The sequence below is a fragment of the Fusarium venenatum genome (genome assembly GCF_020744135.1).
Source record: "Fusarium venenatum strain MPI-CAGE-CH-0201 chromosome Unknown EDB82scaffold_4, whole genome shotgun sequence".
NCBI classification, from domain to species: domain Eukaryota; kingdom Fungi; phylum Ascomycota; class Sordariomycetes; order Hypocreales; family Nectriaceae; genus Fusarium; species Fusarium venenatum.
Window position 1 is genome coordinate 5951858 of NW_027072132.1, and position 13046 is coordinate 5964903.

Sequence of the window (13046 nt, forward strand, 5' to 3'; positions counted from 1 at the left end):
GACTAAATTACTAGGCCACTTTATAATGCTTAGACTGTACTTCTTAGGTTATTTATTTTTGTCATCTAAAGCTCAAAGGTCAATTCTTCTGCTACCCACTAGTCAGGCAAGTGGGATGTTTCAGCTAGGTTTAGATACATACCATATAACTATACCTAAAATTGGGATTTGAACTGAGCTAGAATGCCCACTGATCAGCTAGAGTTGGCATTTCACTGGTTGTGGTGGAAAGAGCCGCTATACTGTACCACACCCTGGCCGGCATCTCGGCATCGTCAGGCTGACGCGGCCCTTGGTGTTGAGTGACTACGCGGCGTCTAATGCTAAGACACAGACGGATAAACGGGAATGAGATAATATTCTGGGGTTGATAACAACCTTAATTCTACTGTAATTCTACCTCACGGTGCCGTTGTGCCGCCCCTGACATACACAGCCGCGTACGCAGTGTATTCAGTCTGGCCTGACTTGCACTCACACCTACACCCTGTGACCAAACGTTACATCACACAACAAAGATAATGAACAAAATTTGACCATGCACTTCTGATATTACTCAGTAAATCTATGTACATGACCGGTGCCTTTAAGCTACCCAGATAGTAATGACGCATAAACACCATTGAACCATGATGATCCCATGTGGTCCGTCCGAAACACCAGTTCATTCATTCCTCTCCCATTCCTTGTCGTGAAAAAAACAAACGCTGAATTTGACCGCAACAAGCCCCTTTCGCTGTTACCCCTAGAAATCAAGACGCCGTAACGATGCATATGATGTGTACAAACAATAACCCCCATGTAATGCAGTCCCCAATTTTAGCCTCCATATCATTTCGAATCATCATGGAGTCGAGTTTCGACGACTACGCATGCCCTGCTCCTTCTTCTAGATGCAGAACTTGCGATCCAACATTCTCAGGGCTCTCGCATCCTCGCTGACGCCACCCTTCTCAAGGCCGCAGGCAGCAGACGCTCTAGGGCTGCTGGCGGCACTACCAGGCTTGGCACTACCACTCTCGCTGCTGGCGGGAGTATGATGAAGCACTGCGTGAAGGGTAGAGAGACTGGACACCTCAGAACGAGAGTTTCGAGTGGGGCTAACACTCATGGTTCTGCTGGGAGGTGTGCTGATTGCTGCCAAGGACGAGCCAGGGGGACCGTTGGTCACCGCCCCGAGACTTGGTAGAGCTACTTGGTGAGTGTGTGAAGCACCACTGGGTCGAGCATCAACCATGGCGCTTTGTGCAGCTGCCTGGAGATGTTGCTCGCGAGGGGACTCGTGTGCTCTGGGAAGAGCCATGTGCGGGTGGTGAGGAGACTTGGCCGTTAGGGGAAGAGGAAGAGGAGCACCACGGTGCTCGTAAACAGGTGCCTGGGGGTAGTGAGGAAGAGGTAGGCCTGGATGGCCAGCGTGAGGTAGGTATTGTTGAGGGACATTGGGAGGGTAAGGAGCGGCGTAGTGGCTGTAGGGAGGAGTAGCAGCGGGGGAAGGAGGCCAGCCATATCCATGCTGAGGATAGGCACCGTAAGGTTGTTGGCCAGGCTGGGCCATATAAGGCTGTTGCATGGGGGCACGAGTGAGAGCGGGAGTGGTGTTGGCCTCGCCCATGCTAGACTCGGGATACATGCCCTTGACAGGAGTGATACCTCGTAGCGCAGGGTCGTTTGTTGGTTGCTGAAGCTCAGGCTGACCAGGCTGTGGGCGAGAGTAATATGAGATGAGGTGCAGGTGTTGGCCGCCAGAGGTGGTGATGCTGAAAGACTGCTTCATGAGACCATCGGCCTTGTATCGGTATCCCTCAGGCTCTGCGTCATCCAGATCCTCATCGCTACCACGTCCAGAGTCTGGGGTTTTACCAGCACCTCTTCGGTTTGTGTTAAAGCCTCCACCTCGCTTGCCCTCCATTTCGCGGTATGTGAGAAAGCTTCCCGAAACTCGACTGGCGCTCCATGACTTGCCGTCAGTCCATCTTCTCATACCGGCTTCCCGCTCATCCCAGACAAAAACAGAACCAGATCGAATTGATTGTCTCTCCTTCTCCGAAAGTCGTCGTTGCACACGGGGCAAGATGCCTAATCTACAGGCTTCAAAGAGTCGAATAGCATCGGCGGGTGTCCGCACATAGCCGTGGTACGTTTCCATTGTGAAGGTGTGTAACGTTGTTGTGATGTGAGGTTAATGTTGTTGTTATTGGTAAGTAGAGAGATAGGTACAGTCCGCACAGGGGCGGGAGGAGGTCAAAAAAAGAAGAATTTTGGGTAAATGGATCCAGTGCCTTGGTAGGTCGTCAGCGTCCTTATAAAGAAGGGCCTCGTGAGAACCAAGCTCAAGCTTGTACGCAGTGCCCCACTAGATCAGATCGGGCCCAGGGCGTGGGAGTACAGTAAAGGTATGGATGGGTGTGGTTATAAATGTTGTAGGTGTGTAGACGCGAAGATGCGAATGTGACTCCACAAAGGCTGATAGCTCAGCGGAATTTTGTCCACGTCTCCACTTTGAAGAAGTGGACTGGTCTTTGACCTTCTTGGCGTTGCTGAGAACGTTGATTTGGGGCTGATGAGGCAAGGCAGTAGCCAAGCGGGCAACGTGGTAATCGGGTTTGAAGAGGAGATAGGTGACAGCGCTAGTCAGATTTGTCAGTTTAGAAGCAGAAGTAGAGTAAAGAAAGATATTCTGATAGTGTAGCTGTCGAGAATAAACAGGAGAAAGGTAAGAGAGAATTGAATTGATCAAAAGGTGCGAGTTGTACACCGTTGATCATACATATATAATTCCCAAAACAATGTGGTAAAGGACACTTCCAGGGGTTTGATGCTCAACTCCCTGACGGGAGTGCCGTCGGAGCCGATTAAGTCGAGGATCCACTCGACTAAAATTTCCCTGAGATTTGAATGTGTACAGTACTTTACAGTATTGCCGCTTGGCCAATGTTCCATCATGAATTGCAGTTGCAGTGCAGAGAGTAGCCATTAGACTGCTGCCAGCCCGTACTGTAGCGATTCAGACACAGCTCTCAAGAGGCCCCAGAGAAGCGCCGTTGGACCTGAGCACAACGGTCCCACGAGTGCATCCAGGACACTTGATCCATGCACCAAACCGCCTCACCCAGGAGGTATTGCGCCGAGTACCAAAATACAGAGAACACAAAATCTGAGACGGAGACAAACATACCTATCAAGGAGAGTAGCGGCTCGCTGCGTTTGTCGTCGAGTTGGTGAAACTGTTGATCTGCTACAAGAAGCGAGTTTGCAAAAGACTTTAGACGAGGTAAGCAGAGTGTATTATTTAACCGTGTCCTCGGTCGAGACGGAAAGGTAGGGAGGGCTAAGAGCAAGCAAGATAAGGTTGCAAGTGTGTCTTGGAGGTGTGCAACACCGTAATTAGGCACAGTACTGTAAAGTCGGTGCTGGATAACTCGGCGACAACTTTGTGGAGAAGAACGGAGGACGGCAAAGAAGGAGGGTGTGAAGGATTGCTGGGGGTGAGACAAGAGTGAATCCCAAGGTTAGTTAGGACAAGCTTTTGAAGCTGAACGCCCCCCCTCAAGGGGCTTTTTAGGGAAAGATGACGATGCAGGGCCAGCCAGGGCAAGGTTGCGAGGATGGAAAGGGCATGATAGGCGCGAAACTGAGGGAAAATGCATGACAGATCACGGCTATCGGATCAGTTATGTAGATGAGGAGAGCATGGGGAATGGAATGAGAAGCCGAAGAAGCCAGTAATATCGTATGATGGCAACAATTGCCATAGCGTAGAGAATATCTTTAGGGGTCTCAAAAAGAAGCTCACCTTGCCGTACGATAAGTTCCGTCACACGCTGGCGCTGCGGTGAAGCTGGGGTTGATGTCGATAGTTCGGGGCCGAACTGGACAAGAGTTAGTAGATAAGTAGATAGAGAGTCTGGAACTCCAAAGGCCTGGTCTACCTCGTCGCAGCTGTATCTGCCGTAACAGTAGAAGTCGTGGGGGAGGCGCTCCAAGGGCGATTCGATAGTTTGTTTCTTGACGCTTCGGTGCGCCCGGCTGACCGGCTTGCCTATTTTCTTTTTGGAAGGTACGGATGAGTATAATTAGAGGCACAGGAAAGGAAAGGGAAGAAAAGCTCTAGGGGCCGTGTTTCCGTTTTTTATAAGAGACGCGTTGTTAAAGTTTTGATCAATGTAGGCGATAATGAGAGAGATCAATTAACCATATAATTAGAAAATAGCATTTTATCGTCGGATGCCACAGACTCTATCCAGGAACAGGTGATGCCACCAAAACTCAGTTGCTCGCCAACCGTTTCAGAAAAGCTGCATTCTTGTCCAACCAAAAATCCCAACATTACTTGTAACTTTACAGAATTCGCCTCAAGAGATATTGTCGTTTGGTTTGCGTTGGTGGTTACCCAGCGATGCATAACTTTGTTTACCCCATGCAGCACGCCAAGTATTAACCAAGATAACCATAAAGACTAATACCATTCCTTTATCCGCATACATGCAAACTTACGTTGACTCTAGAATGTAAATATCGTAATGCCCACTATCTCAAAGCTGACATACACTTTCTAGTGGCCAATGCCAATACCACCACCGCGGATCCCCTCCTACCTTATTTTTGCATGCGGCAATGCGGCAAGCAGTAAGCATATCAAGAAGCCAATAATTCCCCCGAGCTTATTTCAACTCTACCTAGACAGGTAGAGTACCCATCCGTATTACCTCAGCATTTGACTGGGGGTGGCGGCTAGAACCCATCAAAAGGCTGAGCCAGTCTGCTCTTAGAAAGCCCCCTACAGGGATGAGAAAGCCACCAAAGCTTGGCTGTTGATCATGTTCTTGGCTGTGTGTGTCAAAGGTACCGTATATTTTTATGACTGTCTTTCTGATTAGTTGATGACGATGATGTCGTCGCTGGCCTTTTACTTCTCAGGATGCTGCTTCATGAGTGTTATTACTGTGGAAGCTACGGATCAATCGGCTTGTAAGAAAAATAGTAAATACACCACCGAATAGTAAGGCCGGTTGAGGGTCTCATCTAGAAATAGTTCAGGAGGCCGTGTTCCGTAAGCGAGGCCACAGTTACGTTGCTTATCAGGAGGATTATGATGATGAGGGACGTCCTTGGCTCACAATAAAATTGGCTTTCTGAGTCATGAGATGTACAAAAACATACCAGATATGACGAATAAAAAGAATGGAAATTAAACCGTTCCTGGTTTGGAATAATTTTGTTGGCAATGGGTCTTCTTTGAGCTTGTCTGTGTATTTGTCTCAGCGGATGATGCGGCTTTTGGAACACGCCAAAATTGAGCTTGGCACCAAGTGCCGTGGGCCCGAGTCTGGGGTTCTTTTTTTTTTTTTTTTTTTTTTTTTTTTTTTTAAATCGGGTACAGCCTCAGATTTGTTGTTCTTTTTGTCTTTTTTTGGGGACGTCTAGGATTTGGGGGCCAGCGTCAAGAGGAAGAACAGAGTACGCCTTGGCCTGTCAGATCTTCAGTTACTGCTTAGAGGTAATGATGATGATGATGATGATGATGATAGTCTTGGTTATGACCATGGCGAAGCACAGGCACAGTAGCATAACACAAAGATCCTGGTGGACCTACCTTCATTTCGTGTGCAAATGCCAAGCTCACAATTACATGCAGTGCTCTTGTCAAACCAAAAGTTCCAAGTAATTACTGACCAGACCAGAGAGTCATGTTGTTTGTCGTCTCATTGCCCGTTTTGACCCTTTTCAATGTGCTAAGAGTTTGGTAAAAAAAAAAAAAAAAAAAAAAAAAAACTACGTACAAAGTACAGAGTAGGTAGGTGGTATCTCAAGACGCCAGAGCTGAGACAAGATACAATTGTTTGCTGTCACTCAAGAGCCGTTTCCTGTAACCTTGATGTAACCTCTGGTGGTTGCGTTTCACCAAACAACAAAAAAATAAGTCATCGATGCAGAGATCTTCCAAAGACAGGAGGTCCTTGCGCAGTGCAGTAAAGTACCGGTGTAGTGCACAAGGTTGATCCTTATCGATGGCTCAGTTGAAACACTGCATCGTCAGCACTTAATCCTACACAGTCAGTCGCCTCCATCGTTATAGTAAGAAACAAGCAATATCATGTCATCATGAGGCTAATGTCTATTATGGAAAGCACTGCGGATCAATCAGGGAATTTAACATTATGACCAATAAGGTTCTATTATAAAATAAAATAATGAAATGTCCCCTTCTACTTTATGGCCATGAATAGATTTCGGCACGCACGGCTCAATGATGGACAAGCACCTGACTAGTAAAATAGACTTCTTCTCGGACAATTTGATTTGATTTAATGACGTCGGTCAGGTAGGCAGCATTGTTAATTATGTCTAGGGTCCAAGTCAAAGCCAAGCCCATGGATGGATGAAGATCTTCAAAGGTAGGTGTGCTTAAGCTTAAGCCTTTGAGAATCTCCGAAAGAGCCGCCCACGACGTTGCGTTGCGTCTTTCGGGGGGGGGGGAGTCACTTGATGATTATTTCCTTGTTGGGTAATGGCCATTGAACGGCGTCTTGTCAAGCATTCCCGCTGGAAAGAAAAGTCCCTTTGCCTGATATATACACGCTTCTACTGATTGACATTGACTGACCTGGCCGCAGTGAGTCTGCGTTTCGGAAAAAACTGGAGGCCAATATTTTAAGAGAATAATTCTGTTTTTCATTCTCTTACCGCCGAGCTCGGCTTGTCGCAGTATTTGCAGAGCCAGCTTCTTAACTGTGCATCAATGCGTACTTCGTTTCCTGGTCTATGCCTTAAAAATAAAATATAATTGTTTAGAAACAAGAGCCAGATCCTGATCTGTGTGTACACTCTACATGACTTTTGTCTCTAATACAAGATGAAGGGTTTCAAGATCGACCAGGCCGCCTCTAGTGCAATGCTTGTTCTAACACGATGGTCAACCACTGTACACGTAACATGTTCCTTTTCACCACCTGCAAGTCTGTGCTTTACGGGCTGTGATTTACAGTTGCAGTGCAGCAGTGCAAAATACGCAGAACAACTAGAGAGGTCAACTCGGGAAAATCGGCGGTTAGTTTATTATGAGACTCCCCCCATTCCCCACGTCTCAAAGAACATGACGTCGCCTGTGCCGTGCTGCCGATTTGGTGTCTCGTCTCTGTCTCGGTATGTATCTTTTTTCTAGAGCCACGGCCCTCAAAGTTTCTTGTGTTTCTTTTACTCGCTCACTCTGAACATCTATTCAAGAGACCTGTTCTTGTCGTCGTCACCGTCTTCGGCCGCCACGGGTCTTGGGTCGTGGTCTTGGTACTGTAAACAACTGGATGCTGAGACTTGGACTTGACGCAACAGTCAACAAAGATCGCCGGTGGTCAAGCCTCTCATCTCCCTGCTTTTCCAGGCTTGTCTAAAGCTTGGCTCAACATTGACCTATGAATGTCGCTCTGTTGTGTCACAGAGCCAAGACGACCCCTGCTGTTTTGAACTTGAAAGGAAGGCCCAGAGAGGGAGCTCGGGAAATCGGCTCACAACGGGTGGGCGCATTGCAGTTTTACTGTATGTAGGTACTATTACTGTACTGGGCAGGCAGGTTCCAAGGTTCCAAGGTTCCAAGAATTGAGATACGACAGTCAAGGCGCTTCAATTGACCTGTATTAGGTTTGGGGGCTCAAATAGTGTACTTGGTTATACTATAGGATGCATAGCCAAGGCTTGGTAGAGTATATGGTTCTTGTTGATGTGTTTTGAGTACAAGTAATGGCTGCAGCTCCCCCTGACAAAAGCCTAGCTAAAACAATAGTTCAGATCACATCATACGATAGCAAGAGAAACCCATGGGTCAAAAAGCGACATCTCACGATACCGCGGAAAAAGGACATGGCGTTTATTTCACGAGTCACCCCAATTTGTTGAATCGTAATTCATCCATGGCTGCCAAGAGCCCAAGACGGCTCGGCGCTGGACGGTACCTTGGGTCAGGTGGCCTCTTATTCGAGCAAACAAGGCGCCCTGGTTTAAGCATGAATTTAAGCGTTGTCAGCCACTTGCTTGGCACGGCTGTCATTCCGCCCTAGGGGGGGTGTCTACAGAAGACAAAAAGGGAAAACATGGCATTCTGCTCCAATCCCAAGGGAGCAGCGACGCTTCAATCAAGCGATATCACTACAGTAGACATGGGGTCCCTATCTACCCTGTCCAGCAAGAAAAAAGGACACATGCTTGACATTGTCGGCCGTCAACTAGAGCCCGTGGCTTGAGAATGGGTGGTCTTGGTACGGTTCCAAAGATGCCGTCCCAACCGTCTTGGCTTTACAGGGGTACCACTCAGAGGGTGGGACTTGGCGGAAACAAAAATGGGCTGGAGGTTTCTGATTCTGGTATATCTGGGGCACACTTGTTGCAGCTGATTATTCCCGAGAGTGTTCGCGGTGCCGGGTGGATCAAGGGAATTTTATTTTGGCCCTTTACTTTTTCTTGTCGTAGCCAAGGCTTTTTTGATGATTGAGCCAAGTAGAGAATCAGCTGAGTGCCAAGATTGATTGAAACATTGAAATACTATATATTTTAAGTTGGTTCGGTGGCTGAAAGAGACTCAATATTTAAATGCCAAATGCCAATGGTAGATGCCAGATAAGGGAGATTTAACAATCGTCATGGCGGAGACTTCAAATGTCACCATCTGGATATATCGGCATCTCATTCTTCGAAGCGCTGTTTTAAGGTCACGCGCTAGACAGGGCCTCTCCATATTTCTAATTCTCGCGTGCCGATCTGTCCGTACTGAACCCTGTCAATAATGACTCGGCTGACGCCACTTCAACTCACTTGCTGATAAACTACTAACTGTTCTAGCTTGCGACACTGCCAAACCCAAACCGCTCCAAGCTTTGTCTCTAAATTTTTACCGTGCAGCCCGATAAAAGCTTGGCGCTCGGTGGCTGCATGCTTATTTTATTTTATCGTGCTTATTATTATTTTTTTTAATCCTTTTTGAGTCTGTCGTCTGATTGGCTCACCAGGGGAGATACATCTCTTCAATTCTGTTTTGTGCTCATTGTACTCTGTATTGTGTCTTTGACCCTTCTGCCCCAGTTACTTAGTTTGTCAGACCATCGTGAAGAAGGAAAAAAACACATCTCACCTAGTCGCCGATCTACCCGTGCAAAGACCAGGAGTATAAATCTGATTTTTGACTCTAATTCTAATCATGACGATTAAAAGGGGGTGATCGACTGCATAGTATCAGCGAATACGGCGGCTCTCTGATAAACACCTACTACAAAGTACTGTGAGCTGTCATCCAATGCAACAAGAACCCAATCCTGCAAATGCCGAGACAGAGTATCGGTGACAAGATTGTACTACTGCAAGCCCAGATTGTAAGCTTAATTTTTCGCCAAAACCACAAGAATCTTTTCATTTTGTTGTTTTTTTTTTTTTTATGGACCAGCTGGTTAGAACAAGTGAGCCACACAAAACCCACCAATAAATTAGTGCAACTTGGCAGGTCCAGGTCATGATACGTTACGCTGCATCGTGACAAGCCTCAACAAGCTACGTACAGCCCCAGCCAAGTCCCATCACCGCCCGCAGATAAAAAGGTAAAGGAAGAAAAGGTCCATTAGCCAACCTCGCTTAAGAGTGCACCACCATGTGCTGTGCTGTGCTTTGGCACCTTGACACAGAACTCATTCCTGGACCCCCTCCCGCCAAGTCTTGGCCCAGACTTATTCATCGTCAGAGTCTGGACTCGGCGCTGTCGCGTTATTATTATTATTGACATGGGCATTAACATGAAATGTGCTCAGAGAAAACAAAATGATCATCTGCGAGGTCAAGTCGAGAACCGAATCATTGACGGGCGTAAAAATCATTTGCATTTGGCTAAATTGACCTACCCTGTCTGCCTGCCCGTCGACTCAACTCAAAGTCGGTGTCTTTTAAGCTCATACGAGCTAGCCTATAAACAGCAGAGACACCAGGTAAGCATAATTTATGAGCCTGCCCGTTGGCGTTGGAGGGTCTAGAGTCTGGACCTTTCTGTCAGATGAGGCTGAAAGGGAGGGTCACTCAGACGACATAATTGGGCAGATTAATCATGCAAAGGACAAAATTATACGATCCAATAAAAGTGAGAGTTACAAGGGGGTCTTGTTTTATGAAGAAGAGGAGAAAAAAGGTAGAAAATAAAGAAACTATTAGTCACGTATGACGAAATGCATGGATTTACGGGGGCGAAAGAAGGATCATGGAACTTTTCCGTGGATCCATAAGTGAAAAGAAGAAGAAAAAAACAGAGATTTTCTTTGACCAACTAAAAAGAATAAAGAGGAGAAGAATGATGATAGCCCGATCAAAGCGCGACGGTATCGTCAGAGGGTTCCACTAGCGGATACTCTATTATCTAACGGAATGTGTGCCCATTTCCCGAATCAGGGGGCCACATGGATAAGTCGGCATCTCTAATTGATCGTCATTAATTTTGCGTTGTTTTTACTTGTATTGTCTGTGTGGTCGTCTCGAGTGCCGTGTGTTTTGACCTTAAAGTACTTTTGCATGCAGATCGAGTGTGATCGTCTTGGGATCATCACACATCATTGAAGAAAACAAAGGCCATCAGGGTATAACAACTGACCGCTATACCTACTCACCTACCTATCTAAGTGACAAGAGAAGAATCATTCGTGTCTCTTTGACAGTAAAATAGAGAGTTCCCGCACAACCCTTGTCCCCATCTTAAGCTTATTTGCAACTGTGAAGAGGGGGTTACTCGAAGCAGTAATCAGGGACCCTGGTTCTACCTCGTTTGCAACAGAACTTTTGCCAGTGACATTGAATTAGGTAACTCGACGTGCCATTCTTTCGTAAACATGAGACGTCAACATGCCAAGCTTCCGGCAAAACCGGACATAATATTAAGAACTATGTCCATGGGAAAGAAGGAGAGCCGTTGTAACCGAATGGATCTACTGGATTTACATGCAACTCGAATCTCAGGAACCGGTTTTTTCTTTTCCTTCCTTCAGGTCAAAGTGGATATAATTGTCTTGGCTTTCGGACACGATATTACTCTAAAAGAGCCCCAGCAAAAAAACACGACAGGAACAACACGATTCATAGTAGGACATTCACTGACCTGAACTGACACTGATACGGACACCGTCGACGGTGAATATGGGTCTTTCAAAGGGCCGAACCTTCGGTGCTTGGCACGGAAGAGTTGTTGTTCTCAGGACCCGTTATTTCCTTCTATCTCTTCTTCCAAAGTCCACAATATATCCATATTGATAGTGACAGCGACAGCAAAGACGACAATACCGATAACAAACAACGGGCCGTATTCCCTCGGTAACTACAAGTTACTAAATAGGTAACCCCATTACTCTTGTCTGTACTCTTCCTTTCGTCTCTCTTCTGTAAAATGACTGACTTGATAAAGACTACGGAAATAAGGCCGCCGCTTAACCAAAAGCATCCACAAATCCATCCGTAATACGTAGTATTCTCACACCCCCCAGCCCAGAACGGCTGCGTCGGCACGATCGTTGGGTCACTGCGCCACGGGATGATGGCATACGCCGCAAGATGAACAGATATGCTTATTATTATTCTTGCCAATGGTTCCAAACCTACTGCAACTTAACTTGACGTGCCCCAATATCTCCGTGCCGTTTAAGCCGTGCCCTTGCTCTGCTCATGAAACGCAGGGTTTGGTCCCTGCGAGCATTACGACTGGTGGATGACGAGTAATTCCCCTTCCCTGATGCAGTGACAGTGACAGGCAAAGCAATACTTGTTCGTTTCGCTCTCTCTCTTTCGTTCCCCCATATTGTCAAAGTTTCGTGGTGGCGGAGTTTCGGGACTATTACTTTTGTTTGGCGCCGTTGTGATGCCGTTTTATCCAGTACTCGACCCCTGGTTCTAGTTCTGCTTCTACTACTGCTTCAAAAGGGGGGCCGTACATCCGAATAGCCACGGAGTGATTACTACGTGTGATCTATTGTAACGAGACTAATTATTGGGTACTTATACGGGCACTGGGTTTGGGCACTGGGTTTGGGTATGGAAGTTACCGTTTAGTTGCAGCCACGAAAAATATAAGCAATTATTATCATGATGTTGTTGAACATGCTGAACCTCTCAAGTTGTGGCTTCAGGGTAGGCGTGTTGCAGTCACAAACTAGAAACATAACTATCAGCGTAACTCGCCTGTTTCTCATACATCTAAATGCATGGTTCTTTTGTAGTACTATCAATCTTCGAGTCTACTCCAGGCTGTTGGGTGGATGTAGTTCCCTTGTTCCTATGATCCAACGGAGCATCGGAAAGGACTTGAAACCAAATGGTTTTAGCCATGGAAGATTTCGGCTTCTCCTGTTTGTAGGTCATGCAGGGACATACACTGGTCATGAACACCACGAAACCATGTTCCGGATAATTAATTATGCTGACGGAAAAACATCAAACTATACTGACCAGGTGATTCAGTACCAGGTCCTCACTGGACTGTGTCAAGGTATTGATTGTGATGCATCTACACCATCGTGTCGAGGTGGAACCCGTGTTTCGTAGCAGTATAGCTCCACGGTATATATATAACCTTATCTCTTGTTTGGGCTTCGCGGTTATCTATCTTTTCTAATCATAGGTTCTACTATTCTTGGGGACTACCATGGTCCGGCTGTTTCGTCAATCATCCCCTATACACCATCTTGAATGGAGCTACACATCGAGAATCCTAAACGTATGGCAGTACGAACCAAAGGATTGAATTCGGCATCGTTCTAGCCAGCTAGGCTCCTGGTGAAAGGGCAAAATCTATGTGTTCGCAATACTCCATCCCGTAATATCGGATTAAGGAGGCTAACACAAAAGCACATCGAATTGTGTTAAGAACGTACAAACGTAGCAAGCATAGCTATAATTGGCGACTGTAAGACGCTACCGTCTGGAATTTTGATGTATAGAGTCGGATATATGTTCGTCCTATCTATCGTGCCACGATCATAGGGAAACACGGCAAGCCTGTATACCGGATCTAGAGTTATAAGCTCCCTTTTCAAACTCGC

General features: G+C 46.6%; 1 protein-coding gene across 1 annotated transcript; it reads right to left on the minus strand.

The window, feature by feature from the left end:
- Positions 1–889: 889 nt before the first annotated feature.
- On the minus strand, positions 890–2146 carry EDB82DRAFT_481089 (Gti1/Pac2 family-domain-containing protein; the record flags this gene model as incomplete). Its single annotated transcript, XM_025725169.2, has 1 exon — positions 890–2146. One exon carries the CDS (start codon positions 2144–2146, stop codon positions 890–892), a length of 1257 nt encoding a protein of 418 aa, XP_025593794.2.
- Positions 2147–13046: the final 10900 nt, after the last annotated feature.